Genomic DNA, 27,773 nt, shown 5'->3' on the forward strand with positions numbered 1-27,773 from the left:
CAGGGAGGTGCCAGCAAGAAACGGTGGTGCTGATACTTCCTGGTGCTGTGCCAGGGTCAGAGTCCAAGACTGGGTGCAGTGCTGTTTGGGTGAGGAGCCTGGCAGAGCTGGGGCAGACAGCAGGGTCCTGGCTCCCGCAGGGAAGACCACCGGGTCCCTGCTGCTGGTGCTTTGGGCTCTGCTCCCCGAAAGTGGCCCAGTGCTGAGAGCACTGTTTGGAGTGTCCCTGCAGGCATGAAAGGAAGCTGAACCTCCCTTCCAAGTGGACTTGGCCCCGTTGCCCGGATGTCACAGTCTCATCAGCCTCAGCATGTGCTCCTACCTTGCAGCTTCCCTGAGTGACCTGGTGATGCAACGGATACTCTGCACGCTCGGCCTGGGACTGTCCCTCCTGGCACCACATCCTGGCTCTGGTAAACCTGTGCATTTCCCCACCTCACTCTCCCTGACCCCTTCTTTCCTGCCAGCTGCCGATCAGAGTGCATGGCGCCTTCCTAGCCTCCAAGCCTGGTGCATGGGCTGTGCACGTGGTCCCTGGCTTGGCCACCCTGTTCCCCCCACTCCTGCCTGCCATGCCCTGGCAGGGTCTGCCCCCCCCCCAACCTTCCCCCCACATCTTGGTCTCTTGTGGTTGTTTGTTCCAGCGGACATCTCTCTGTCCACCTCCCTGCTGCCCGTGGTGGGGCAGTTGGGCCAGGATGTGGTGATACCCTGCCAACTCTCACCCCCGGCCCCTCTGCCTGGCCTGGAGGTACGCTGGAGGAAGTATGGCCTCAGGACTGTCAATGTTCACTACTACAGTGGAGAAGGAGCTCAGGAGATGCCAGGGAAAGGCTACGAGGGCCGGACAGAGCTTTTCCCCCAGGAGTTCAGCCGTGGGAATGTCTCTCTGAAGCTGAGGAGCCTTCGCACAGAGGATGCAGGGAGCTACCAGTGCTTTGTAGGAAGCCAGCAAAGAAACCTGGAAGCCATCGCTCTACTCCAAGTAGAAGGTGAGGTGAGGGCTGTGGAGGTGCAAGGGTCTCCTCCAAGACCTGGTGTCCTTGCCGCAGATGCTGGTCCCTGGATGGCAGGCTGAGGTGGAAGCTGCATCCCTACAGGATGCTCATTGAGGATGCATCCTTGCAGGGTGCTTGCAGAGGCTGCATCCTCTCAGGATGCTCATCAGCCCCTTCCTCGGGAGGCAAGGCAGAGCCCATGCTGGCAAGGGCAGGGTGTGTGCAGCACTGGCACCAGTTGGGCACCACTTAACGGCCTCCCAGACAGGGATCTGGAGGGGTTGTTTGGCTGACGCCTAGATCTTTGGTTCAGCTGCTGGGGCGCAGGTGCTCACTGATGAAGGATGAGGACCCTGGGTGTCCTGAGGGTGGGACAGTGCTGTCATCACCACTGACCCACAGGATATTTTCCTTGTCTGTCCCTGCAGCTGTAGCCCTGGTTTACTTACATGTCACACGGCCTGAGGGATCAGGGCTGGGGCTGTCCTGCAAATCCACTGGATGGTTCCCCGAGCCAACGGTCCGCTGGCTCAGGCTGGATGGGCAGGCCCTGGCAATGCAGCCAGTGACCACCATCACGCAGGACCAGCAGCAGCTCTACACCGTGCAGAGCCACATCACTGTCCCTGGAGAAAAGGATGCTGGTGAGATATGGTGTATTGTGCAAAACAGCCTGACAGGTGCCAAGTTGCATTCAGCCATTGAGCTTGAAGGTGAGTCCCAGCTTGCAGAAACACAATGGTAGGGAGGGCAAGGCAGTTATTAAACCCCCCCAGCTCCTGCACAGAAGCGAGTATGGGGATCCCAAAAAGGGACTTCTTGAGGGAGAGGGAGCAGGGTGACAGACACTTCTCTTGCAGACACACAGCAGGGTCATGCAGGACGTGCTTGGCCAAGACTGCACATCGGGGGAAAGGCCTTCCCCTGCAACCCACAAGCACCTCTGCTGAGGCCCTGTCAGCACCAGCCTCAAGGAACTCCCTTTTGCATGGTCTCCCCTCGGGACACCACCTTCGGTTTTCCAGGTCACTGATTAACGTGATCTCCATGGTGCACTCATACCAAGACGCTCCCTCTCTCTCTCTAACAGGCTGCAGAAAGATGGCATTCCCCCCCACACACACCTCTCCTCTGCAAAAGGGGCGCGCTGAGGCATGCAGGGTGCGACGTCCCAGTTGGACGGGAAGGGTGATTTGGGGAGCCCAGGGGGCTGGCTGCTGGGAGCAGGAGGGATTTGGGCAAGGTGTTGCTGCAGTCTGACTGATGTCCACAATTTGTCTCGGGGATACCAGGAGACGTCTTCCCTCGAGTGTCTCCCTGGCTGCCTGCCTTCTGGGTGCTGCTCGCGTTTGCCCTCCTGGCCCTTGCAGCAGGTGCCTTTTTCACCCACCGAGGTAAGGGGAAGGGTCTCAGGCTGTGCTTTGCTCCTGAGGGACCGTTGACTGGATGACTGCAGGGAGCCGTGGGGGCACGTCTGTGCCTGGCTGGAGGTTGCATGGCTGTTGGCTGTGGGGAGCGTTTCCGCACATGTGGCGTGGGGCATGTGGTGACAGCGCCAGGCTGGCTCATGGTAGAGGGAATGGGAACCGCACCAGCACGTGTTGGCCAGGAAGTGCCCAGCGGGGGGGACCCTGGGTGTCTGCTCAGCACAACGTGCTGCACCAGGGATGAGGGGAGGCTGTCCCGGTTTGGCCAACCCCCAAATGTCTCCTGCGCTTGGCCCCATGCCCTGTCCCATCCCATGGGACGCACCAGCTGCCCACCAAGGGCCCAGCTTGGGGGTGCCTGGTTGGGGGGTGCGGGGTGGAAGCATCCCAACGCCTGCTGCGTGCAGGGACGGGTTCTGCCGGAGTGACCTGCTACTCCAGGCTTTGTCCCATCTGACGGGACGTCTCTTGCTCCTCTCGCAGCCAAGGGGAAGGCGGCGGGCAGGAAAGCTGAACAGGAGGCGGCTCTCCTGGACAAGGGTAGGTCGGCTGTGCCTCCCGTCGTGCCACGTGCCCCCTCGTGCTCCACGTGAGGCCAAGCGGTGCCAGTGCCACACGGGAAGCTGGGCTGGGTCTGCCCAGGCCCCTCGCTGCTGAACGGGTGCCCACACTGGGGGGCAGCACGGCCAGTGAGGGTGCTGGGAGTCCCTCTGCACCACCGGGTAGGCTCCGTCCACGGGGCCATGGGTGGCATGCTCCATCACCTTCAGCTACCTCGAGCTCTGCAGACCCTGGGGATTACCCCAAGGCACAGGCGGCAGCTCTGGCCCCATGTGGGGCAGTCTGCAGGGTGCCTGCACAGCCCTGGCAGAGCAGGCATGTGGCACCTGTCCCAGGGGCTCTGCTGTGCAGCCAACACCTTGTTCTTCCTCTTGCAGAAAAGCTGATGAGGACCATGGAAGCAGGTACTGGGAGTGACCCTGGGTGCTGGTGCCTCTGCTCCTCCTTGGGGCAAGATGCAACCACCCCCCTGCCTATGCCAGCTCCCTGGGATGGCGATGGGACAATGCCCTGCTCCCGTCCCCAGACAAGCACCTTGGTGCCCCACGGGCTGCTCCACCCGGCAAGCATCCCTGGAGCGGGGCCATGCCCCTGACACCTCCTTCTCTTCCCTTCCAGAAAACTATGACCTTCGACTCCAGAAAGGTGAGGTCTGCAGAGGAGGGAAAAGGGAGCTGCCAAAAAAGCGGGCTGTGGGGTCCCGCTAAACTCCCAGCAAGGCTGAGCACCTCCTGCAGGTGCCCAGGAGCTGGGACTGAGCGGGGATCAGCCCCCCGGAGAGGGCACTCACACACGACACGGCACACAGCCCCAGGCGCTTTTCCACGTTGTCCACTCTGCCCCCACCGTCTGCCCCACGGCCCAAAGCCGAACCCCTGTCGCTTGCCAAGGGGGGCGGCGAGGCAGGGGCGCAAAGCTGCTGTCGCAACACCCTTGTGCAAGATGAGCAGAATTCGCTCCGGATGGCAAGCGGGCTCCACAGCTGTCCGGAGAGTAAAGGAGTAGGCTGCGGTGGCTCAGGGCTGCAGCCGGAGGGGATGCCAGCGCGGCCAGGCTGGGTCCAGGCAGCTCGGAGCGAGGCACAGCATCCGCACAAGTGCCGTGCTGGAGCGAGGGCGGTGGAGGAACCCTGGAGCAGCCCCGGCTGCAGGGCGCAGGGTGCATGGGGGTCTGCCGGCTCCGGGGCCCCTCTGAGCTGTTGGCACAGCTTGAGACGGGCCGGGAGCAGGGGCAGCCCAGGTGGGGAGGTGCCCAGAGAGGTCCAAGGGGCAGCGGGTGGCCTCCCTGGGGCGCGGGAGGGCTGCAGGCAGCACAGCCAAGGGGCCTCCCAACAGCGTGCCTCGGGGAGGGAGGGGTGGGCAGTGCGCGCAGGGCTCGCCGGAGGGATTGCACATGCTAAAGACCCTCTTTTGGTTGCAGAGAGAGCCATGAAAGAGCTGGGTAAGAGCCGATGCTTTGTGGCCTTCTCCCGGGGGGGGGGGTCTCCTGCACCTGGTCGTGGCCCCTCAACCCCAGCGCTGTCTCCCACCTCCTGCCCCACCCCATGGCCAGGGCTGGGGGTTGGCTGTCACCCAGGAGGTGCCCAGGTTCCCACAGAGCCAGAGAGGGGCCTGGCCCTGGCAACGCGGGGCATTTCCCGTCATCCCCTGCCCCCACAAGCCACCCCTGAGATTCCCAGGCTGGGGGCCCCCCGCAGGCCCTCCTGCACAGCCTCTCTCCTAACTCTGCCCACCCCTTTCCTTCACAGCTTTCCGAAGGGCACGGAGCTACCAGGGTGAGCGCTGGGGCTGGCGGGAGCTGTGGGGACTGCCACCCACCGGGAGGGGGACGGGTGGAGGGTGCCCTGTGGTGCCGAGCCTGGATCACCCCGGCAGCTTGGGTCCATCTCCCGGCGCTTGGAGCCGCGCAGGGATGCTTGGCTGGGAGAGGCATGGCATGGCCCAGCGGGGGGCAGGAGGCGTCGGGTCTCTGCCCACCCTCCATCGCCCAGGGCACGTGGGCAGGACGGGACGGGGGGCTGGCGGACCCCTCCACAGCCCACGGCTCATGGGGCCATACCCCTCTCTCCACAGTGACCATCACCCTGGACTCAAGCCACCAGCACCCCGAACTTGTCGTGTCGGAGAACGACCGATGCGTCCGGTGCCGGCCCTCCTCGCAGGGGCCAGCCCCCCGCATCGCTGTGGGGCACCCGGGCTTTGCATCCCAACGGGCTTACTGGGAGGTGGAGGTGGGGGACGGGGCGGACTGGGCGGTGGGGGTGCTGAGCGAGAGCACCAGGGCCCAGGTGCGGCGAGGGGCGGTGGAGGAACGACCCAAGGAGGGCTTCTGGGCCCTGCGGAGGACGGCCGGACAGCACCACATCCCCGAGGCTGACACGTGGCTGCAGACCCAGGAGGAGGCAGTTGTCATCGGGGTGTATCTGGATGGAGAAGAGGGGAAACTCGAGTTTTATGACGTTCCCTGTATGGCCCTGATTGCGGACATGCCCGTGCCTGACTCGGAGATGCTCTACCCCTTCCTCAGCCCTGGCCCTGCCATCGGGGGGGCCAGCGGAGATCCCCTCCGCATCTGCCCCTGCAGCGACTGGGATTTCCCACAGCGATTATTGGCGGAGAAAGCTGCCAAAGATGCCCAGAGCAAGGGCGGTACAGAGGATGGCGGCCACGGCACCCAGGAAGGATCAGGAAACAATTAGGGACTGTCTTCAGCAGGTCCAAACCCCTCCACCTCCTGCTCCAGCGACAGGGAGCTGCAGGAGCCCTGAAGGCCACATCCAGGCCCATCCCAAAGCCCTGGGGAGCTTTGGGGTGCCTCCAGCAGGGACAAAGCTGGGACTGCAGCAGAAACCACTGAGGAGAAAAGCTCCTTGCACCCCACCGGGTGCCCAGAGCCAGAGAGGAAAGCCCAGGCATGGCCTCAGTAGTGTTGCTCCCGGGGCCGAGCTGGGCTGGCCAACCCCTTGGGGCCATTCCCAGCTGCTGGCGAGGCCACATGGCTTGGGGAGAAGGGACGTCTCTCCCCATAGGGGAGATAAATGCAGTGAGGGTGGGTAACGGAGGGACAGAGCAGCTGGTGAGGGGTTGTGTGGTGCCCAGGGCCACATCTGGCGTGCCCTGCACCCGTTTGCAAACCTTTTGGTAGGAAAGCCTGGAAGCTTCTTCCCACTTGCAAATTCCCAAATACAGCGATCCTTTCTCCACCTTCGTACATCTGTCATGTCTCACTGAACCTGCCCCCGTTGCTTCTGTCAGGAGTTTTCCTGCACGTCTCCCCAGGTCTCCATGCATGAGACTGCACGTCCACGTGCCCGTGGCAGCTCCATGCACAGTGTGCATCATGGGCTGAGCCCCTTCCAGCTGTCTTGGCTTAGTGGGTGCTGCGAACCCACCTTGATGCGCGCCATGGCCATGGGGTGGCATTTGGGGTGGCATTTGGGGTGTCCTGCAGTCCCCTAGGATGATCCTTTATCCCCATGACCGTCTCATGGGGAGACGGTTGCCCCAATGTGCTGCTTCACCAGGTTGGGGGCAAGGACCTTACTCTGACCCCTTTCCCTCGCCAGCCCCAGCCTGGTGCAGGTGCAGACAATGTCACAGGCAGGAGGGAGGAGGCTGCAGCATGGGAAGGGGAAGCAGGAGGGCGGAGGCGAAGCAGAGCCTTTGCCTGCACTAATAGCACCTGGCACTATTTCAAGCCAGTCCTGCACCTCCACCTCGCCTGTCCGGGCCTCGTGTTTTGCTGTCTCTGGCCTCATCGACACAGCTCCAGGTAGGATTTAGAAACCCCCTCACTGCTCTCTCACACTCCTTACAGCCTTTTGGCTGCAACTTCCACCACAGCCCCTTCCTGCTGCATGGATAACGCATCATCCTGGGGAACCTGGCGTACTGCAGGACACTCCGACCACCAGCCTGTGGCTGTGGCATGCTCCAGTGAGTGTTTGTAGCACCCACTAAGCCAAGACAGCTGGAAAGGGCTCAGCCCCCAGTGCATGGAGCTGCCACGGGCACGTGGACGTGCAGTCTCATGCATGGAGACCTGGGGAGACGTGCAGGAAAACTCCTGACAGAAGCAACGGGGGCAGGTTCAGTGAGACATGACAGATGTACGAAGGTGCAGAAAGGATCGCTGTATTTGGGAATTTGCAAGTGGGAAGAAGCTTCCAGGCTTTCCTACCAAAAGGTTTGCAAACGGGTGCAGGGCACGCCAGATGTGGCCCTGGGCACCACACAACCCCTCACCAGCTGCTCTGTCCCTCCGTTACCCACCCTCACTGCATTTATCTCCCCTATGGGGAGAGACGTCCCTTCTCCCCAAGCCGTGTGGCCTCGCCAGCAGCTGGGAATGGCCCCGAGGGGTTGGCCAGCCCAGCTCGGCCCCGGGAGCAACACTACTGAGGCCATGCCTGGGCTTTCCTCTCTGGCTCTGGGCACCCGGTGGGGTGCAAGGAGCTTTTCTCCTCAGTGGTTTCTGCTGCAGTCCCAGCTTTGTCCCTGCTGGAGGCACCCCAAAGCTCCCCAGGGCTTTGGGATGGGCCTGGATGTGGCCTTCAGGGCTCCTGCAGCTCCCTGTCGCTGGAGCAGGAGGTGGAGGGGTTTGGACCTGCTGAAGACAGTCCCTAATTGTTTCCTGATCCTTCCTGGGTGCCGTGGCCGCCATCCTCTGTACCTCCCTTGCTCTGGGCATCTTTGGCAGCTTTCTCCGCTACTAATCGCTGTGGGAAATCCCAGTCGCTGCAGGGGCAGATGCGGAGGGGATCTCCGCTGGCCCCCCCGATGGCAGGGCCAGGGCTGAGGAAGGGGTAGAGCATCTCCGAGTCAGGCACGGGCATGTCCGCAATCAGGGCCATACAGGGAACGTCATAAAACTCGAGTTTCCCCTCTTCTCCATCCAGATACACCCCGATGACAACTGCCTCCTCCTGGGTCTGCAGCCACGTGTCAGCCTCGGGGATGTGGTGCTGTCCGGCCGTCCTCCGCAGGGCCCAGAAGCCCTCCTTGGGTCGTTCCTCCACCGCCCCTCGCCGCACCTGGGCCCTGGTGCTCTCGCTCAGCACCCCCACCGCCCAGTCCGCCCCGTCCCCCACCTCCACCTCCCAGTAAGCCCGTTGGGATGCAAAGCCCGGGTGCCCCACAGCGATGCGGGGGGCTGGCCCCTGCGAGGAGGGCCGGCACCGGACGCATCGGTCGTTCTCCGACACGACAAGTTTGGGGTGCTGGTGGCTTGAGTCCAGGGTGATGGTCACTGTGGAGAGAGGGGTATGGCCCCATGAGCCGTGGGCTGTGGAGGGGTCCGCCAGCCCCCCGTCCCGTCCTGCCCACGTGCCCTGGGCGATGGAGGGTGGGCAGAGACCCGACGCCTCCTGCCCCCTGCTGGGCCATGCCATGCCTCTCCCAGCCAAGCATCCCTGCGCGGCTCCAAGCGCCGGGAGATGGACCCAAGCTGCCGGGGTGATCCAGGCTCGGCACCACAGGGCACCCTCCACCCGTCCCCCTCCCGGTGGGTGGCAGTCCCCACAGCTCCCGCCAGCCCCAGCGCTCACCCTGGTAGCTCCGTGCCCTTCGGAAAGCTGTGAAGGAAAGGGGTGGGCAGAGTTAGGAGAGAGGCTGTGCAGGAGGGCCTGCGGGGGGCCCCCAGCCTGGGAATCTCAGGGGTGGCTTGTGGGGGCAGGGGATGACGGGAAATGCCCCGCGTTGCCAGGGCCAGGCCCCTCTCTGGCTCTGTGGGAACCTGGGCACCTCCTGGGTGACAGCCAACCCCCAGCCCTGGCCATGGGATGGGGCAGGAGGTGGGAGACAGCGCTGGGGTTGAGGGGCCACGACCAGGTGCAGGAGACCCCCCCCCCCCCCGGGAGAAGGCCACAAAGCATCAGCTCTTACCCAGCTCTTTCATGGCTCTCTCTGCAACCAAAAGAGGGTCTTTAGCATGTGCAATCCCTCCGGCGAGCCCTGCGCGCACTGCCCACCCCTCCCTCCCCGAGGCACGCTGTTGGGAGGCCCCTTGGCTGTGCTGCCTGCAGCCCTCCCGCGCCCCAGGGAGGCCACCCGCTGCCCCTTGGACCTCTCTGGGCACCTCCCCACCTGGGCTGCCCCTGCTCCCGGCCCGTCTCAAGCTGTGCCAACAGCTCAGAGGGGCCCCGGAGCCGGCAGACCCCCATGCACCCTGCGCCCTGCAGCCGGGGCTGCTCCAGGGTTCCTCCACCGCCCTCGCTCCAGCACGGCACTTGTGCGGATGCTGTGCCTCGCTCCGAGCTGCCTGGACCCAGCCTGGCCGCGCTGGCATCCCCTCCGGCTGCAGCCCTGAGCCACCGCAGCCTACTCCTTTACTCTCCGGACAGCTGTGGAGCCCGCTTGCCATCCGGAGCGAATTCTGCTCATCTTGCACAAGGGTGTTGCGACAGCAGCTTTGCGCCCCTGCCTCGCCGCCCCCCTCGGCAAGCGACAGGGGTTCGGCTTTGGGCCGTGGGGCAGACGGTGGGGGCAGAGTGGACAACGTGGAAAAGCGCCTGGGGCTGTGTGCCGTGTCGTGTGTGAGTGCCCTCTCCGGGGGGCTGATCCCCGCTCAGTCCCAGCTCCTGGGCACCTGCAGGAGGTGCTCAGCCTTGCTGGGAGTTTAGCGGGACCCCACAGCCCGCTTTTTTGGCAGCTCCCTTTTCCCTCCTCTGCAGACCTCACCTTTCTGGAGTCGAAGGTCATAGTTTTCTGGAAGGGAAGAGAAGGAGGTGTCAGGGGCATGGCCCCGCTCCAGGGATGCTTGCCGGGTGGAGCTGCCCGTGGGGCACCAAGGTGCTTGTCTGGGGACGGGAGCAGGGCATTGTCCCATCGCCATCCCAGGGAGCTGGCATAGGCAGGGGGGTGGTTGCATCTTGCCCCAAGGAGGAGCAGAGGCACCAGCACCCAGGGTCACTCCCAGTACCTGCTTCCATGGTCCTCATCAGCTTTTCTGCAAGAGGAAGAACAAGGTGTTGGCTGCACAGCAGAGCCCCTGGGACAGGTGCCACATGCCTGCTCTGCCAGGGCTGTGCAGGCACCCTGCAGACTGCCCCACATGGGGCCAGAGCTGCCGCCTGTGCCTTGGGGTAATCCCCAGGGTCTGCAGAGCTCGAGGTAGCTGAAGGTGATGGAGCATGCCACCCATGGCCCCGTGGACGGAGCCTACCCGGTGGTGCAGAGGGACTCCCAGCACCCTCACTGGCCGTGCTGCCCCCCAGTGTGGGCACCCGTTCAGCAGCGAGGGGCCTGGGCAGACCCAGCCCAGCTTCCCGTGTGGCACTGGCACCGCTTGGCCTCACGTGGAGCACGAGGGGGCACGTGGCACGACGGGAGGCACAGCCGACCTACCCTTGTCCAGGAGAGCCGCCTCCTGTTCAGCTTTCCTGCCCGCCGCCTTCCCCTTGGCTGCGAGAGGAGCAAGAGACGTCCCGTCAGATGGGACAAAGCCTGGAGTAGCAGGTCACTCCGGCAGAACCCGTCCCTGCACGCAGCAGGCGTTGGGATGCTTCCACCCCGCACCCCCCAACCAGGCACCCCCAAGCTGGGCCCTTGGTGGGCAGCTGGTGCGTCCCATGGGATGGGACAGGGCATGGGGCCAAGCGCAGGAGACATTTGGGGGTTGGCCAAACCGGGACAGCCTCCCCTCATCCCTGGTGCAGCACGTTGTGCTGAGCAGACACCCAGGGTCCCCCCCGCTGGGCACTTCCTGGCCAACACGTGCTGGTGCGGTTCCCATTCCCTCTACCATGAGCCAGCCTGGCGCTGTCACCACATGCCCCACTCCACATGTGCGGAAACGCTCCCCACAGCCAACAGCCATGCAACCTCCAGCCAGGCACAGACGTGCCCCCACGGCTCCCTGCAGTCATCCAGTCAACGGTCCCTCAGGAGCAAAGCACAGCCTGAGACCCTTCCCCTTACCTCGGTGGGTGAAAAAGGCACCTGCTGCAAGGGCCAGGAGGGCAAACGCGAGCAGCACCCAGAAGGCAGGCAGCCAGGGAGACACTCGAGGGAAGACGTCTCCTGGTATCCCCGAGACAAATTGTGGACATCAGTCAGACTGCAGCAACACCTTGCCCAAATCCCTCCTGCTCCCAGCAGCCAGCCCCCTGGGCTCCCCAAATCACCCTTCCCGTCCAACTGGGACGTCGCACCCTGCATGCCTCAGCGCGCCCCTTTTGCAGAGGAGAGGTGTGTGTGGGGGGGAATGCCATCTTTCTGCAGCCTGTTAGAGAGAGAGAGGGAGCGTCTTGGTATGAGTGCACCATGGAGATCACGTTAATCAGTGACCTGGAAAACCAAAGGTGGTGTCCCAAGGGGAGACCATGCAAAAGGGAGTTCCCTGAGGCTGGTGCTGACAGGGCCTCAGCAGAGGTGCTTGTGGGTTGCAGGGGAAGGCCTTTCCCCCGATGTGCAGTCTTGGCCAAGCACGTCCTGCATGACCCTGCTGTGTGTCTGCAAGAGAAGTGTCTGTCACCCTGCTCCCTCTCCCTCAAGAAGTCCCTTTTTGGGATCCCCATACTCGCTTCTGTGCAGGAGCTGGGGGGGTTTAATAACTGCCTTGCCCTCCCTACCATTGTGTTTCTGCAAGCTGGGACTCACCTTCAAGCTCAATGGCTGAATGCAACTTGGCACCTGTCAGGCTGTTTTGCACAATACACCATATCTCACCAGCATCCTTTTCTCCAGGGACAGTGATGTGGCTCTGCACGGTGTAGAGCTGCTGCTGGTCCTGCGTGATGGTGGTCACTGGCTGCATTGCCAGGGCCTGCCCATCCAGCCTGAGCCAGCGGACCGTTGGCTCGGGGAACCATCCAGTGGATTTGCAGGACAGCCCCAGCCCTGATCCCTCAGGTCCCGTCAGAGAAATGTGCACAGGTGCAGTAGCTGCAGTAAGAGGAGAGTAGGTGCAGATAATGTAGTACTTGGGGTGAGGACATCCCTACCCAACCTTGTGCTCTCCCTCCTTTTTTGGCTGCTGCTGGAGTATTCGCTTAGCTATGGAGCAGGATTGATGTTAGAGGTTTCCTCCTGGCCAGAGTTGCCTCCCTCATCCCAGACCACTTTTCTCGTTTTCACTTTATCCTGTGTTGAGTCTTGCAACCCTTTTTTGGGTTAATGATTAAATCAGAGTCATGCAAGTCATGTATTCCTACAGAGGCCTGTATGCCCTACCTGTAGCCTACCTTCCCAAGCTTATGTAGGCAATGCTCACTGCTCGAGAAGACCCTGGAGTGCCCACAACTGCATCTCACCTTCTATCTGGAGCTCAGTGAGGGCCTCGTAGCTTCCTTCTGCACTTCTGACAAAGCACTGGTAATTTCCAGCTTCCTTCACCCTCAGGCTCTTCAGCTTCAGAGAGAGGTTTCCCCTGATGAACTCATGGGGGAACAACTCTGTCCGGCCCTCGTAGCCTTTCCCTGACCGCTCCTGGCTTCCTTTGTCCATGTAACTGTGAATAATGATATATTCGGATTCATCTTTCCTCCAGAGGAGCTCCATGTCACGTAAGCGGACAGAGGGTGAGAACTGGCAGGGCAAGACAATGTCCTGGCCAAACACCCCCACCACTGGCTGCTGGGAACTGGAGAGGGAGACTCCACCTAGAAAGAACAACAGGAATAATGAGTGCGATAGGATCCCAGCTCAGGTGAATAGAAACAACCTGGCATCCCTGGAAGACCATGTGCTCCGTGCTACACGGAGTACCTAGCTGAGGAGCAGACAAAGGGCCTTACCGGAGCTGGGACATACTGCTGAGAAGAGCACCACGCAAAGCCACCAATACATTGTCATAGGCGCTCTGGGCAGAGACCTGCAGAGAGACAGCAGGGATGGGAGATGCTCTGGGGACATGCAATGCTCTTACACCTGGAAGACAGGGAGGACACAGCAGGGGTGAAGCATAAAGCTGAAATGGGATGATATCATCTTGTAAAGTGGGGTGAGATCCCATCACCTGCACCATCCCAGCTCTCTGGATGCTCAATAAGCACCCTCCCAGATGCATTAGGGATGCTGCAGCTGGAAAGCATCTCTCAGCTGCAAGGGTCAGTGTGGGACTGAGCCGGGGGCTTCCGCCGGGGATTTATCACAGCCCTTGCAAGGACAGGAGGACAGAGGGGACCCCCCCCCATTAGGTGTGAGAATCCAGAAAGCATATTATCCTGCACGTTGAAGCTAATTGCCATGGCTTCAGTCTTTTGCCCTTAGCATACGCAGTCTTTCAGTACAGGAAAGCATTAGGGAGTCTGGTCCAGTTCAGACCCAAAGGATTGAGCCACTGATGTTTTATTGTTTGCTGAGACCAGACAGGAAAAGAGGTGCCTGGAAAGAAAAGGGACTTCCTCCAGGATACCAACCTCATCTGTTGGAGGAGAATGATAAGAGAGCAGGGGTGTTTTGGGTTGCAAGTTGAAAAAGTCAGCCTTGCTGCCTTGCATTCAAGGACCTGGACTCCAATCTCTGTCAGCATTCACTGCGATTGCCCACCCCTCTGGGCAGGTCCATGTCCAAGAGAAAGAAGGAAGGAGGCTGCAGGACAGGGAACTGCCTGGTGGGGAGGGGAGCCCCTTCAGGACCGGGCCAGGCTAAAAGGAGCAGGAACCTTTTGCTAAAGAAAAAAAAGAATTATCTGAAGTTTTACAAAGTTGATTCAGGTGGAGTTTCAATGCCCATTTCTTTTCCTCCTTAAAGATAAACCATCTTCCCTTTCCAAATAGAGATACTCACCACACTAAAACCAGTGGGAAATGCAAACCACAGGAAATCTATAGGTTTAAAAATACACTTCATTTTTACCCCTCACCTCCACACTGACCCTCTGCACTGCAGCAGTGTCTTGCAGCACTTTTCCTCTCCAAGAAATACTGCAAATGCCCTCCCTTCCTGTTTCCCACCATTGCTGGGCAGGCAGAGCGCCTGCCAATGAGCCTATGTGGTGGCAATTACAGACCCATGGAGACTCCCAATATGGGTCAGAGTCTGTCCCATACAGCAACCAGGGAACGTGGGAACATCTGCTTGGACTACAGAGCCTCAGTGGCAAGAGAAACACATGCACCCTGCTCTCTGCACCCCTCCACTATTAACCCCAGGGATGGCAAAGAGATCCTGGTGACAGCCTTGCTCACAACAAGAAGCTAATGAAGGTTCCTCTAGTGGTGTTGCAAAAGCTTGGAGAGAAAAGCCCTTATTCCACATCTGTATCACAGTGCAATTAAGACCTTGGCCTGGGGTGGGGAGTGAGGGTCGTGAGGACTGTGCTGGGTCCAGGATAGACATGGAGCGAAGGGAGTCAAGTTTTGGGTGTGGAAATACAGGGAAAGAAAAGAAAACAGATAGACTGTGCAAGGATGGGCAGAGAAAGCTCCTGAAGTGAGCAAGAAATGGTCGAGTGTGGGAGCCAGTGTGAAGCACAGCATGAACTAGTGCATTTGAAGGAAGCACGGAGTCACAGCATTCCTCGCAGTCCTTTCCTTTTCATGCCCCCTCTGGCTGCACTATGCGGGGAAAGGGATGCTGGCTAAGGAGAGCATCCAACACTGGGTGTGCGGAGGGGGGGAGGGTAGAGCAGCCCAAAATGTGGGGGCTGCTGTGTGTGGGCAGCCTCTGGGATGTCAGTGCCCTGGGGGTGGTGGGGAAGGACCTACCTGGAGCACTCAGCACATCCCTGGGATTAGTGAGGAGTCCACGTGGAGAGCCATCTGGCCAGGTCCTGGTTCCCCGTTCCACACTGAGCACCCTGGGGGAACAAAAGGTGGGCAAAGGGTGAGGGGGAAATTGGCCCACACCCTGCTGAACCCTGCCCCAGGGAAAGTGAAAGCTCCTGAGGTTTGTCACTCATTAACCTGGCAGGTGGCATTTTCCCCCGGGGAGAGGGGGAGGAATGTCCTTGCAGAAACTGTTGGTGAGGGCAGCGCTATCAACCTCACCCATGCGCAGATGAGAGGTTATCTGTGCAGACGGCTCCCAACTTGCTCAGCAATGGGAAGTGCTCTTCTCACATTTTGGGAAAAGTGCAATATCGTGCAGGTGTCTTGAGCTGCTGTGGAGCCACACAGATATGACACAGAGCTGCCTGGCCTGGGGTGCAGGTCCCTGACAAAAATCAAGGTCGCATTTGACGTGGTGGGTTCAGTGAACATCCTCTCTTCCACCCTTACCTATAGCGCCTGCCCTGGTCTGTCTCCAATGACGTCCGTCTGGTCTCAGACTCCAGCCCTAAATAGAGATGCCGTGGCTGGGGGATGCTAGAGAGGAAATGGGGAGTGGTGAGAAACATCAGAGAGGAGGAGGGGACGGGGAAGGTTGGGGAGGAACTGGAGCTGCTCCTCGGTCGCAGAGCATCGATGCAGCCCCGGCAGTCCTGCAACATTGGGGCACTGCTCTTTGGCCCCATGGTCCTGTCTCTGGGACTCCTGCTCCATGGTGAGTCTCTGTGCCTGGTTGGTCCGTGGGAGGGTGGGGAAAATACCACTGAGAGCAGCCTCGACCATCAGGTGTAAGGGCCAGCCCTCGCAGTTTCTCCAGGAAAACCAGCATGCTCATGCAGGTGATGCTGGCTGCTCTGTTTTTTCTCCGGCTGGATGACAGATTTCAGAGATAATCCACATCTCGGGTACGGAAGGGGCTCTAGGGCAGCCATGGCACATGGAAAGGGTGATGGGATGTCTGCGCTCAATGCACGAGATCAAAATTGCAGAAGTTTACCCTGCGGAGGGGTGGGGGATAGTGCAGTGGTTGAACAGCTGGGAGGGGTTGGCTAAGCTACAAGTGATCAGGGACACGCCTGTGATAGAAACCTTCCCTCTGTGCACAGCGAAGAAAGCATTAATACCAGCATTTTCAGCCCTGAAGCTCTCCAGCTCCAAGGCTGGCCCAGGCCAGATCCTTTCCCCATTGCAGGGAAGGGGCATGGGATGGTCAGAGCTGCCCTGCCAGTGCCAGGGGAGCTGTTGGTGGGAGAGTGTCTGCCAGTGGGGAGGGGAGATGTTGTTTGGCACATTGAGAAAGGCCTAACTCAGCACTAAACTGCTTTCTCTTCGCTTTCCCCAGCTCAGCAAGCTGTCAGCCAGGAGCTCTGTGAAGCCCCAGGTCAGTCTGTCTGTCTGTCTGTCCCTGTTCTGCTCAGGTCACTTTCCCCTCCCTGTGGGGAGCTTAGGGCTTCCCCACCAAACCTGTGCTCTGCAGAGCCCCTCTCTATTTAGGTCTTTTTGCACCAAGTCAACCAACACATAGGCTGGACATGTGGTCTCCTTTTCAACCCAGGCCTGCACCAGGCTCTGCCCCAATCTCTGGGATCCAGTGGTGTCAGCACTGGGCACCCAAACCCCATCTCCAAACCCCTCTGCCCATCAACACTCTCTGCTTACATTTCAGAGCAGTGGGGCAGAGGGATGAAATCTTCAGGTGGAAGAAAATACTCTTCCATGGCATCCTTACTGCCTTGCAGCAGCAGCCTCCAGCAGGGACGGGGCACAGACAGCCCCACCCCAGCATCCGTCCTCTGCTGCACGGGCAGATGTCTCCGGCTCACCCTCCACTTGTTCTGCTCCATACCCAGGTCATCTCCCAGCCCCCAGCATCTTTCTGAGCCCCACAGCAGCCCGGATGGGTGAAACTGTGCAGCTCCAGTGCACGGTGGACACCAGCGGCCACATCAGCCGTATCATCTTCTGCCACAACGGGCAGGAGGCGAGTGCCATGAAGGGTGAAAAAAAGAGCATCTACAACCACTACGAGAGTGTGTCCGCAGCCAGTTCTGGCAACTACTCTTGTGGATATGAGATCCGAGACATCATGAACCGGGTAACCCGATCTCAGTTCAGCCCTGTGCAACATCTGCACATCCAAGGTAAGGGGAAGAAAGACCTCATCCACCTGGAAAGTGTCTGAGCCATCCCTGCCCCACTCACCCCATCCCCTACCCAGGTCCTTCTGTGGCACGGAGACACCTATTCTGACCTGAGGGTGGGCAGCCCCCATCCCCTGTCTCATCAGCCCCATATCATTTGCTCAGGTGACAAGCCTGAAGGCACCCACACTGCTGCAGGGCCCAGCGAGGAGCCGACTCTGGCAGGTAAAAGGGACCATGATCTGTGAGCTGGAGCCTTGCCCTGCTTGGGGTCCAGCCATCGTCTCCCTCCCATGCGGCCTCAGTTGTGGGGTGAAGCTGTGCTTAAGGCCCTTTTTCAGCTACAGCCTTGCTTTTGTCTTCTGGATCACTGCAGCCCCCCTTCCCCCCCCCCCCCCTAAAAACCACTGCAGAGCTCCTGATGAGCATGGGGAACGCTTTGGGACTCACAAGGCTCCTGCCTTGTGAGGACCTGTGAGGACTGGGACCTGTCCTGCCCTTTCCTGAGCTTCAAACTCTTCAAATGGGGATTGGAGAAAATGAAGTGAAACTGGGGGAATAAACGTGCATTTAACGTCACCGCTGACTTGCAGCTTCTGCATCCTCTCCAGGACAACGTTTCGTCCTCAGCCTGGGCATTTCAGTTCCTTGTATCCTGCTTCTGGCTGCACTGGGATGCCTGATAATTAGGAAAGGTCTGTTGGAGGGCACCATCCTTGCCTGGGGGACGGTGGGTGAAGGGTTGGCATGGGGAGGGCGAGTGTCTTTGGCACAGCTGGGCTTGTGCCTTCACCCCCAAATCTCCAGGAGCTGGGGCGTGAACGGCATCCCGCCATGGGGGAGGTGGGCAAAGCTGCTGCGAGAGCAGCTGAAATGGTTTGCACAGGGGCAGTGAGGAAAAGCGTTTGCTCTTGCAGATTCACTCCTGTCCTCTTTTTCAGAGGTTCCTGGCTTCTGGACTAAGAGGTAGGCGCCAGCATCAGGCAAGAGGTCAGACACGTACCAGGGGATAGGGAGAGCCAGGAGACAGGGGACGCATGAGGCCCCTCAATGAGGGAGGTTCCTGGCAATGCCAAACACTTCCTTCCTCCTGTCTCCTTCCCTTCCAGACATGGAAGGCAGGAAAATGCCTTTCCGTTAGCAATTCTGGTCCTAAAACCCCATTGCAGTGGGGACATCTGTGCTCCTGAATCTCAGCAAAGTCCTTCCAAGGCCAAGCCTGCAAGACAGTTGCTAGTTGCTGTCCGATAATCCCCCATGCTCCCTGGAGCTCCCTGCCTTGTATTTTGGGATTAGCCCTGATGTCCAAGCGGAAGACTTGCGGAAGGCTGGGGGTGGCTGAGGCACGGGGGAGGAGATGTCCCTGTGGGGCTGGATGGGGTTATATCATTGCTTCTTCCTCCCTTATAGGGGCCAGAGCAAGCAGGAGGACACTCCAGAAGACGAAGTTCAATGTAAGGAGCCTGAAACCCTGGGGGAGGCCTTGTGGGAGAGACCAAAGGAGCTATTTGGAGGCATGAGGCCAGTGGGAGGTGCAGCAGGGTCGGCCAGTGGCCAGCAACCTGCTGTGCACCCTTTTGGCAATGAAGGCCAAGCACACCAGGGGCTGCCTTGGGAAGGGCAATGCCAAGAGGTTGAGGAGGGGATTATTGCCCCATATTGGGTACTCTTAAGGCCACATTCAGATACTGGGCTCCCCAGTATTAGAAAGGTGATGACATTTCTCTCCTCTCCCCAGATGCCTCCATCACTGTTGCACGAACTTCCAAGGTGAGTCTTGGATTTTAGTGGCACCAACTAAGAGAAGCTCCCAACCCCGGTCTCTGCAGGGGCCCTGGCTGGGACATTGGATGGACTCCTGCCCCATAGCATAGGTCTTGGAAAGCCTTCCCCCACCCAGGCAGCACCCACTCTTTCATGGAGGCCACCCATCACAGGGAGATGCTCATCACCAGGCCAGGCTACTGGGCAGGGTTGTTTTGGGAAGGGTCTCAGCAAACCTCCTGGGTCGAGGGGTGTTCGTGCAGCCAGTGATGCACTTGGGGGTTCCTGCTCAGCCCTGATTCCTCACCATCTTCTGTGCTTTCAGGAGTGGTTGGCAGAGCAATATTTTCTCTGTTGCATTTACAGCCAGCTTGCCCACCAGAAGATACGACATCGACGTACGCAGCCATTGCACCACGGAGGAACCAGTATCATTAAGGCATGGCAAGGTGGTATCAGGAGCACACGGGAGCTGGGATCATCGGTAGAAGGCCCTGGCTTGTCTGTGGTCCTCTGCCAGGCTCATGCACCCAGCAACATCCCTGTGCGTCTCCCCTGAAGGAGCATTTCATCTGCACCCACTTCCTGCTCCACTTTCTTCCTTCTTGTCCTTGCCTCCATCCATGAGCAAACTCCACATCCTCTGCTCCAGTGAGAGGTTTCTCCACCAATATTTTGCATACCTGAATGAAATCCTGAGATGGGCTTAGAAATCTCACTTTTTTTTTTTTTAGGATTTTTTTTGCAGCATCTCCTTGACCTTACTGGCATATCGGCTAGAAGCAGTGAGACATTTACATCCAAAACAGAGATGCTCACACAACCCTGTGCTATCAGGCCCAGGCTAGAGGAAGGACATCCAGTCTTGACAATGTACAGCAAAATTAGAAACTTCAGCAACACTCGGACTTACTGCATCGTGGCACTATTGTTGACTGCCCTGTAACGCAGCTCTGCAGCTTTGGGGATGCTGTTTATTTTACAGGTCCCTTTTAACAAGTCTTCATAGACAGCGTTGCCCAATGTCCATTGATCCCAGCAGGAGCTTTGAGACCCCATCCTACTTGCAGTCCCCAAAACTGAGGGCTCTTCTTTTCTGCAACTGAACCACCTCCCCTTGGGACTCTATCCAGAGGATGTAAACCCTGGACTGGAGGAAATAGCAGCTCTGCAAGGTGTTTGCAGGAGCTGCGCGCCCTCGGCAACACAACTGCTGTTATTGCTTGGTGTGTGCCAAGCCCTCGTGGTCACGGCAGCTCCAGAGGGATTGTGGGGACCGATATTGTTTGTCTCAGTCCAGCTGCAAATTGCAGAGCGCTGGATTTTCATCCTCGGCAGGTCGATTTAGTCTCTTGTCCTTGGGATTCATTTTTACCCGCTTGCTAGGAAGGGAAACACTGATCTCAGCCTGCACTTTCCCCTCTCTCCATTGCTAAACTTTCACTTTGGCCCAGGGATTTCATTTCCCTGTTTCTATGACCAGAAACTTTGCCTGTGCATGGCACAGTTGAAAATCTTCAATAAAATCTGCTTTTAATGAGGAAAACCCCATGTTGAAGCATAGGATGTTTTCCACCTCTGTGTTTTAATTACAGATGAATTCTTATTTCAGTTCTGGCAGATCAATTATACCCAAAAAGGGCCGTTTGGATTTGTTAGAGAATGCATTTGTTGCCCTTTCGATCTGATGGGAATTTTGATTCCATTTAAGGTGAGCTTTCTTCCTCTCCCACCACACATAGAAAGTGAATCTTTTTGCTGCTCAAAGAGGCAAACACGTCTCTGTTGCCCGCAGCCTCCACAACAGGCTTGCAAAAAAAACCAAACCAAAACAAAATACAAAAAATGCAAACCCAAAAATATCTCATTGCCCCATGGTTGCTCCTGGGCTGCTTGCACTCACACCACTGTGTGGTCGTGCAGAAGCTGATGCTACAGAGAGAAAGGGCTCGGGATAGCTCACCAGGAAGGAATAGGTTGTGCAAGAGCAATTCCAGATATTGCAAAGATGTTACAAGCCTAAACCCCAGGGGGTCCTTTACAGGGAGGATTTTTGCAGTGGGCAGCATCCTTCTGTCTCCGAACACTAGAGCATAATTCCCTTGAGGCGGCTGTTGAGAGCTGTCCTGCACCATGGCATGAATAGCTCTGCATGGAGGGGACCAGGGCTTGCCAGCTGGAGCAACCCAAGGGATGCTTGCTCAGCATCACCTGGAGATGCATGGGCCAGAAGATTTCGGACAGTGGACTGGCGCTGCCTAGGGTTCACAGAGCTTCTGAAGCAATTGGATAGCTGACCCTGACTACCTTGCGAGAAGTGTCGGAGCTGCACCAGTGCAATGCAGAGGCTCAAAACCAAGACACGGGTCCCTGATGCAGCCGAGGCCACATTTGATGTGGCGGCTTTGTCCGAGGTCCTCTCCTTGAGTGCCTGTGACGTGTGTCTGGGCTCAGGCTCCAGCCCAAAATAGAGTCACTGTGGCTGAAGGAGGAAATGAGGGTGGTGACAAATGTGAGAGAAGAAGCAAGGACTGGGCCGAATGGAACTGCTGCAGGGCACTGATGTAACCTTGGCGGTGCCAAAGTGTTGGGGTGCCACTTCTCAGCCCTGCAATCCTGGCCCTGGCCTTCTGCTCCCCAATGAGTTTGGGACATAATCCATGGCATTCAGGAAAGGGCATGAGCAGAGGAAACACCTTGTTCTCCTTGCTGTCCCCATCTTTAGGAGCCCATCCTGGATGTGTTTTAGCCCAAACCCCCGCACCTCCTGTGCACTGGAGCAGTGCATGGTGGTGCTTCATCTTGCCTGTTCTTCCAGAAGTGACCCTGAGGCACTGTCTTCATCCTGGCCAGGATCCTGCTGCTGGGCTTCCTGTTTCTGGGTGCTGCCTGCACCCTGGTGGGTCTCGGGGTGGTCAGGGACATGTGAGCCTTGAGCAGCCTCCAGCCCTAGGGGTGCCCCAGTCCTGGCAGGGTCCCAAGTGGGGCTGTGGGAGCTCTGCACAGCCCCAGGTGACTTGGTCAGTCTGTTTGCCCCAGTCCTCTCCAAGCACTGCCTTGAGCTTTGCCCTGACCTGGCTGCATGCAGGGCGGGGGGCACAGAGGGGCTGAGGGCTCTAGCAGCCCCACACTTTGCTTTGCAGGATTTGGGCACCCCCAGACATCTCAGTCCCTCCCTCTACTTGTTCTGCTTCATCCCTTGGTGATCTCCCAGCCTCCAGCATCTTTCTGAGCTGCACAGCAGCCCAGCTGGGTGACTTCATGCGGCTCCAGTGCACAGTGGTCACCAACAGCCCCCGCTACCTGCATCATCTTCTGTCACAATGGTCAAGAAGTTAGCACCATGAGGGTTGCAAAAAAGAGCATCTACAGCCACTGTGAAAGCGTGTCCATGGCCAGCTCCAGCAAATCGTTTTGCAGATATGAGGTGCAGGACAGCCTGAACAGGGGTGACTCATTCCTGGCTCAGCCCAGCATGTGCACGTCCAGGGTAAGTGAGGAGAAAGACCTTGTCCACCTGGAAAAGGGCTGAGCTGTCCCAACCCTGCTTGCCCCATCCCCTGCCCAGGTCCTGCTACAGTGCAGGGGCAGCCCCCATCCCTTTCTCATCAGCCCCATACTAATTGCTCAAGTGATGAGCCTGAAGGCACCCAGGCTGCTGCAGGGCGTTGACTCTGGCAGGTCAAAGGGATCCCAGGAGAGCACGTTTCCTCTCCATCCTCATCCCACCCTGCCCCAGTCACTGCTGTTTTCACAGTCGGAGGTTAGGGAGGCATTTCTACCCTGGGTGCCAGTTTTCTTGCAGAGGGGCTCCCAGCAGCACTGATTCACAGCAAACGCGGAGGCTGTGTTTTTTCTGGGAACAAATCCTTCCCAAATCCTGCTCCTAAAGCCCTTGGTGGGGATGGGCAAGAGATTTAACCTGACCCCAGCAGGCCCTCGAGAAACTTCCTCTGCTGCTTAGGGAATCTCAATGGCAATGCCAACATCTTCAGGGATGAAGATGAAACAGGTTTGAAAAGCACGGTTTAGGTAAAATATTGAGCATGGCTTATGTGCTTTGAACTTAGATGCCAGCCAGAGCCATATAAAAAGGATGTAGATCTGTTTGACACAGTGAGAAAATAAACAGTCAGTTGGACTTCACTGACTAGTGCAGCTCTCTGGTTTTCTTGCAAAAAGAGTAAAAGATGTAAGAATTGCTGTTCATATACACAGACAGGCTCCATGTGGGGAGATGAGCTTGGAAATCCTACTTTGTGCAGCGATGAGCTGCTCTTCCTCTTCGCTTTCTGCTCCCCTTCCTAAAGTTTCTTCCCCTCCAATTCAGTCCCAACCATCTTTCATTCCTCTCTCTCGCCCCTGTATTCATTTTCTGAATGTTTCTCTCTTTTTTTTAACAGCCAAAGAAAAATTGCTCCTATCCTAAATCTCACCTAGGATGGGCAGCTCGGAGATGCCCCAGAGCAGAAACCCCAGCGTCACAGATGATGAGCTCCAAAGTGAACCATGGCAGCAGCTTGCTTCATGCAAGACCTACCAGTTGGGGATTTCCAACTGGGCTCCATGCCCAGAGCCTCCAGCGCTACAACCCCCACCCCAAACCCCAGCACCCCGGGGCAATGCCTTAGAAACTTGGGAAACTTAGAAACTTCTTGCGATCCTCTGGTTCCCCCCACTTCCCTGGGGGTTAGGCAGGGGTTTTGAGGGTTTGGATATTATTGCATGCAGCCCTGCATCTCCTGAGGATGCACCAACCTGGATGCAGGCAGGGCTTGGGTACATCAAGCCCTGCTGTGCTGGGTGCTCGGTGTAATGAGGTGCATTGGCGGTGCCTGGAAAGGTTTTCCCTGGTACAGGTAGAATGACATGCCTAGGGGATTTTTGGATACCGGGAAACCCATTGGGCTTATCTGTCTCTGCAGTGCCCTTTCTCAAGGTGTCCTCTCTAATCCCCTCCTGGGGTCCGTCTGCATTTGAGGAATAAAATGCACTGAGGGTGCAGCACCATGCAGGATACAGAAATGGGTTAACCTCAGGGTGAAATATCCATAATCCCAGGGTGAAATGTCCATAACCCCATGACCGGGATGCTCAGTAAAGGGTCCAAACCTCCTTCCCAGATGCCCGGCCCACGAACACGGTGTCCATCCCAAGGCAAATTTGCAAGCGATGACCTAGCTGCGGGCTCCTGGTGATGAGGAGCAAAGTGGTCCAGATGCCAGGAGCCCCTTCTTGCCCTTTCCTCCTTCTCCCTGTCTGTTTTTCCTCAGCAATGGGTTCCTTGTATGGATAAATTCGCTAAAGGTATTAGCCGAGCTGCAGCGCCAGGTTTCCCTGCTGAGTCCAGGACTCCCTCGCCCGTGGGTGGCCCTTTGCACCGCAGGGTTTCACCCAACCTCAGCACAGGGAGATTATGTCCTTCTGGTCGACGGGGAGGGAGAATAAAGGGTTTAACCTGCCCCAGGAGGGTCATGAGGCAAGCGAGAGCTGGCAGGGCTTCATCCTGGGGACGTGGGTGGCAGCGCTACGTACAATATCCCTACAGGCATCCACCACGCTGGCTGCAATTACCCCTTTGCCTCCTCCCTCCAGCTCTGCTCCTCTCCCCCGGCATCACCCCTCATTGCACCGCTCATCACAGTGATGAGTTGGTGTGGTCTCAGCCCAAGCTACCAGGACAAAACCCCCAAGCCCAGCAGCAGCACTGCTTCCCCGCCATCTCCTCCACAAGGTCAGTTGGAGACTCAGACAGCAGCAGCGTGTGCCAGTAAATCCCAGCACCTGGCTAGGTTTAAAAAAAAAAAAAACAAAACCCCTACTAAGGGCTGAATGCAGCTTGGTTTTAAATATAGCACGAAAGCAGCTTTTTCTAATCTTGTCCGTTTGTAATGCTATTGATATTTAAGGTGAGCTTAACACAGTGACGGGGTCAGGTTTGGAGAGGTGCATTTAGCCATGGCCCATCTAAGAGCCAAGGCTCTTAGACGAGCTCAAGCTCAAACCTGTGCCAGGTGCTGAGCCCTTTGCCAGGCACCCACAGACAAGTAATTGGGGCTATAACATTAATTGCTGGGTGCTTGGGTATTTCATGTGCCTGGCAGTCCTTGATGTGTAGTATTTAACACCTTTGTGAGCCCTTTTAGGATGGGAGCAGTGGGGTTTCTTGCTGCCCTTCCGAGCTGGTGCTCCCCCAGAGTTTTGCATCCTGCAAATGCCTCTTACTGGCCCAGCTGGAAATTTCTTGCCCAGAATGTGGTTGGGGCAGTTTTGCATGTCACGAGGTCTCAGCAGGTGCTAATATAGTCCCATAGGGGGCCCTGAACATCCCCCCAGCGCTGGGAAATAACTGTGTGTTGTTTGCTGTCCGCCACTACAACCACCTTCCTGCACAGACAGGTTTTCCCATGCAATTTTCCCCCTTGCGTTGCTGCTTCACCCCCATGCAACCCCCTGCCCCATGCAACCCCCCTTCCTTCTTGCACCTCATGCAACCCTACCCCAAGCCCCTGGCCTTGCATACCCCCCGTGGCCCTCTCCCTGTGTAATCCACTTATACCCCATGCAACCGCCTTGCCCCCTGCGCTCCCGTGCAACTCCCAAACCCCATGACATGGTTCCTCCGTGCAGCCCCCTTGCCCTAAGCACCCCCCTGAAATCCCCAACCACCCTCCATGCACCCCTACGCGCCTTGCACCCCATGCCACCCACCTGCACACCTACAGAAATGCAGCCTCCATGTGACACCCCTGCAGCCCTCCCCCCTTGCACCCTACGTAATCCACTTGCACCCTATGCAAGCCGTCAGCCCCCCCATGCGACACCCTCTACAAATCCCCGCCCCCTTGCACCCCAACGTGTGCCTCGAATAGCCCCCCCCAAACAACCCTCGCCCGAAGCAAACCCCCTCCCCGCACCCGCTGCAGGTCCCCCACCCCGAGCAAAGCTGGCCAGCGGCGCCGAAGGGGTTAAGCCCCTCTTCCCTTCCCCCTCCCCTTCCCGTACGGGCAGGAGCGACAGGAGAGCGGACCAATGGGCAGGTGGCTGGGGGGACCGCCCCGCCCACCCCGCGGGGAGGGAGGGGGGCGCTGCCCTCAGGGCGCGGGAGGGGCGGGGGGACAAAGGGGGAAGGGGGGGGCCAGTGAGGACTCCCCAGAGTGCCAGAGAGCGAGGGGGGGCCCCAGAGCACTGGCGGGGCGGGGGGAGGCTTGGAAGTGAATTGCAAGCACCCCACTGCAGTGCAAGAACCGCGCCGCAGTGCAAACGATATGCTGCAGCGTCAGGGCCACACTGCATTGCCAGCATCGTGCTACACTGCAACCACCACGCTGCAGTGCAAACGAGATGCTGCAGTGCAGACACTGCGCTGCAGAATAACTGCAAATGATACAGCGCAGCGAAAGCGCCACGGTGCAGATAAGCTGCTTTGCAAGCGTCATCCTGCACTGCAGGCATAATGCTGCCGTGTAAACGATATGCTGCAGTGCAAGCACAATGCACTGCAATCGCAACGGCACAATGAAAGCTACACTGCAGCTGCAGCACGGCATTGCAAGCACCATGCGGCACAGAGCCATGCTGCATCAAAAGCACGACGGTGCACTGGAGGTGCTGTGCTGCGCTGCAAGCGCCACGGCGCATCACCTCCACCATGATGCAGTGCAAACCCTGCACCACAGTGTGGCTCGCCCTGCTGCACTGCAGGTGCTGCACCAGAGCACAACCGCCAACAGCGCACAGCAAGCACCACGCTGCGTTGCAACCACCGCATCATACTGCGACCACCACGCTACGCTGCAAGCGCAGCAACCGCCCTGCAAATGCAACCCTACCCTGCAAATGCAATGCTGCTTTGCACAGCTACGGGTTGGGTTTTACGGTTCCTGCTCAGGGAGACCACAGGCATCCAGGCAGTGGTCTTCCTGAGGACGGTGCGTGCATCGAACAGCGTGTGCTGCACATGGTGGCCATCCCCTTTGAACCCATCAGCATCGCGCTGATGCTGATCTGGCTGCTCTGGTACTTCCCTCCGCCACCATTTCCGCTACTTTATTCCCCGTGCAAACAGCTGAATTGAGTTACAGTGTCCTAAGTCCTGGGATCCCCAATCCTTCCTCACCAAGGTTGCAATACTTACCTCGGCATTGCCCCAGAGCAGCTGTAGCCTCCCAACCCTTGCCACAAGGCACACCCCATAGATTATTTTGCATGCCAAGTAAAAATAACTGGCCACGCTTCAATGGGAGATGAAAAGATTTTCCAAGATGGGGGCTTATGTTGCCCGTTTGACAGGCTCACAGCATGGCCTCTCGTCCTCATCTGCCTCAAAAACCCTATTTCTGGTTGTTCCCGCTCCCACCGTGAGGAGTTGCTCCCCAGACCTGCTCTCACCCCCTTTCCGTGCTCCCCTGCAACACAGAAAACAAAGGACGCGCACGGAGATTGCTAAAAACATCGTTACAGTAATGGGGGCAGCAGGACGGCAGAAAGCAAGGAACAAACCCAACACAGGGCGGACGGCAACAGAGACCCATGGAGGGCAGCAGGGGGGACATTTCTGCACAAACAGGGAGCACGCAAGTAGGAATACAAAGCAGTAACCGCTAAAAAGCGCTATTCAAGTGACCAGGCATTCAAATAAAGTCCTAGAAATTCAGAGAAGCAGCAGATGAGGTAGGTCAGTCTTCAAAATTTAAGGCCCTGCGTGCAGGGAGGTTGCTACCAGCATGATGGGACGGGAGTCCCAGTCCTTTTGCTTGAACCAAAGAGGGTCTGGCCCGGAGGAAAGCGGGTGGCGAGCGAGGAAAGCCAAAGGAGCGATGAATAAATACCAAAAGGAATAAAAAGCGAGTTGCAAATGGAAACGCGTACTTTGGTGGGACGGGCTGCCCAGGCAAGTGGATGATGGGACATCCGGGCAGCAGGGTTCGGGCACAGTGACAGGGCAGAAGCTGGGGGCAGCAGTGGGGGAAATCTTTCAGCTGGAGGAGAACCACGCGCTCAGAGGGGACGGTTGAGGGAATGGCCGAGGAACGCCAGGTACGTCCTTGGAGAGATCGGACCTGCTGGGCTTGCAGGACCTCGGTGGCGGGGAGATGTTGCTCATCAACTCATCTTCATCCCAACCTACGTGAGAACTCCTTTGGGCTCAGAGCTCCCGTAATGCCCTGGC

General features: G+C 58.3%; 3 protein-coding genes across 9 annotated transcripts; 2 read left to right on the forward strand and 1 right to left on the reverse strand.

Annotated features, from left to right (window-relative positions):
- LOC104138026 (butyrophilin subfamily 3 member A2-like) lies at positions 1 to 6,178 on the forward strand. Of its 2 annotated transcripts, XM_068923528.1 has the most exons (11): positions 69 to 89; positions 233 to 413; positions 645 to 992; positions 1,427 to 1,711; positions 2,291 to 2,392; positions 2,909 to 2,965; positions 3,364 to 3,390; positions 3,605 to 3,631; positions 4,406 to 4,426; positions 4,734 to 4,760; positions 5,059 to 6,178. In XM_068923528.1, exons 2-11 carry the CDS (start codon positions 311 to 313, stop codon positions 5,682 to 5,684), a joined length of 1,623 nt encoding a protein of 540 aa, XP_068779629.1. In that variant the 5' UTR covers positions 69 to 89; positions 233 to 310; the 3' UTR covers positions 5,685 to 6,178. The 2 variants fall into 2 exon arrangements, with proteins under 2 accessions (XP_068779630.1, XP_068779629.1); XM_068923529.1 differs by lacking the exons at positions 4,406 to 4,426; positions 4,734 to 4,760; positions 5,059 to 6,178 and having other exon boundaries at positions 1 to 413; positions 3,513 to 4,397.
- Positions 6,179 to 7,103: 925 nt separating this feature from the next.
- On the reverse strand, positions 7,104 to 15,235 carry LOC104139879 (butyrophilin subfamily 3 member A2-like). Of its 4 annotated transcripts, XM_068923514.1 has the most exons (13): positions 15,147 to 15,235; positions 14,634 to 14,725; positions 13,344 to 13,594; positions 12,720 to 12,796; positions 12,237 to 12,584; positions 11,584 to 11,868; positions 10,903 to 11,004; positions 10,330 to 10,386; positions 9,905 to 9,931; positions 9,664 to 9,690; positions 8,869 to 8,889; positions 8,532 to 8,558; positions 7,104 to 8,233 (listed from the first exon to the last, which is right to left on the reverse strand). In XM_068923514.1, the coding sequence occupies exons 3-13, from the start codon at positions 13,454 to 13,456 to the stop codon at positions 7,608 to 7,610; spliced, it is 1,710 nt and encodes a 569-aa protein (XP_068779615.1). In that variant the 5' UTR covers positions 13,457 to 13,594; positions 14,634 to 14,725; positions 15,147 to 15,235; the 3' UTR covers positions 7,104 to 7,607. The 4 variants fall into 4 exon arrangements, with proteins under 4 accessions (XP_068779615.1, XP_068779617.1, XP_068779616.1 ...); XM_068923516.1 differs by lacking the exon at positions 13,344 to 13,594 and having other exon boundaries at positions 12,720 to 12,852; positions 15,147 to 15,233; XM_068923515.1 differs by lacking the exon at positions 15,147 to 15,235 and having other exon boundaries at positions 12,720 to 12,852; positions 14,634 to 14,800.
- On the forward strand, positions 15,211 to 20,136 carry LOC138063686 (uncharacterized). Of its 3 annotated transcripts, none has more exons than XM_068923546.1 (9): positions 15,211 to 15,411; positions 16,039 to 16,077; positions 16,547 to 16,837; positions 17,003 to 17,062; positions 17,449 to 17,532; positions 17,779 to 17,803; positions 18,248 to 18,291; positions 18,576 to 18,607; positions 18,968 to 20,136. In XM_068923546.1, exons 1-9 carry the CDS (start codon positions 15,231 to 15,233, stop codon positions 19,037 to 19,039), a joined length of 828 nt encoding a protein of 275 aa, XP_068779647.1. In that variant the 5' UTR covers positions 15,211 to 15,230; the 3' UTR covers positions 19,040 to 20,136. The 3 variants fall into 3 exon arrangements, with proteins under 3 accessions (XP_068779647.1, XP_068779646.1, XP_068779645.1); XM_068923545.1 differs by having other exon boundaries at positions 17,755 to 17,803; positions 18,968 to 19,187; XM_068923544.1 differs by lacking the exon at positions 17,779 to 17,803 and having other exon boundaries at positions 18,968 to 19,301.
- Positions 20,137 to 27,773: the final 7,637 nt, after the last annotated feature.

This window comes from Struthio camelus, chromosome 34 (genome assembly GCF_040807025.1).
Source record: "Struthio camelus isolate bStrCam1 chromosome 34, bStrCam1.hap1, whole genome shotgun sequence".
NCBI lineage: Eukaryota > Metazoa > Chordata > Aves > Struthioniformes > Struthionidae > Struthio > Struthio camelus.

Bases quoted from the DNA above. Each gene is read 5' to 3' on its own strand.
- LOC138063686 (XM_068923544.1), top strand. From the start codon at position 15,231: ATGCTAGAGAGGAAATGGGGAGTGGTGAGAAACATCAGAGAGGAGGAG. The intron at 16,838-17,002 runs GTAAGGGGAAGA...TCATTTGCTCAG, and splicing joins GCAACATCTGCACATCCAAG to GTGACAAGCCTGAAGGCACC. The intron at 17,533-18,247 runs GTCTGTTGGAGG...CCTCCCTTATAG, and splicing joins ATGCCTGATAATTAGGAAAG to GGGCCAGAGCAAGCAGGAGG.
- LOC104138026 (XM_068923528.1), top strand. From the start codon at position 311: ATGTGCTCCTACCTTGCAGCTTCCCTGAGTGACCTGGTGATGCAACGG. The intron at 993-1,426 runs GTGAGGTGAGGG...CTGTCCCTGCAG, and splicing joins CGCTCTACTCCAAGTAGAAG to CTGTAGCCCTGGTTTACTTA. The intron at 4,427-4,733 runs GTAAGAGCCGAT...TTTCCTTCACAG, and splicing joins GAGAGCCATGAAAGAGCTGG to CTTTCCGAAGGGCACGGAGC.
- LOC104139879 (XM_068923514.1), bottom strand. From the start codon at position 13,456: ATGCTGACAGAGATTGGAGTCCAGGTCCTTGAATGCAAGGCAGCAAGG. The intron at 11,005-11,583 runs GTGAGTCCCAGC...CGGGGATACCAG, and splicing joins TTCAGCCATTGAGCTTGAAG to GAGACGTCTTCCCTCGAGTG. The intron at 9,932-10,329 runs GTAGGTCGGCTG...TTCCTCTTGCAG, and splicing joins GGCGGCTCTCCTGGACAAGG to AAAAGCTGATGAGGACCATG.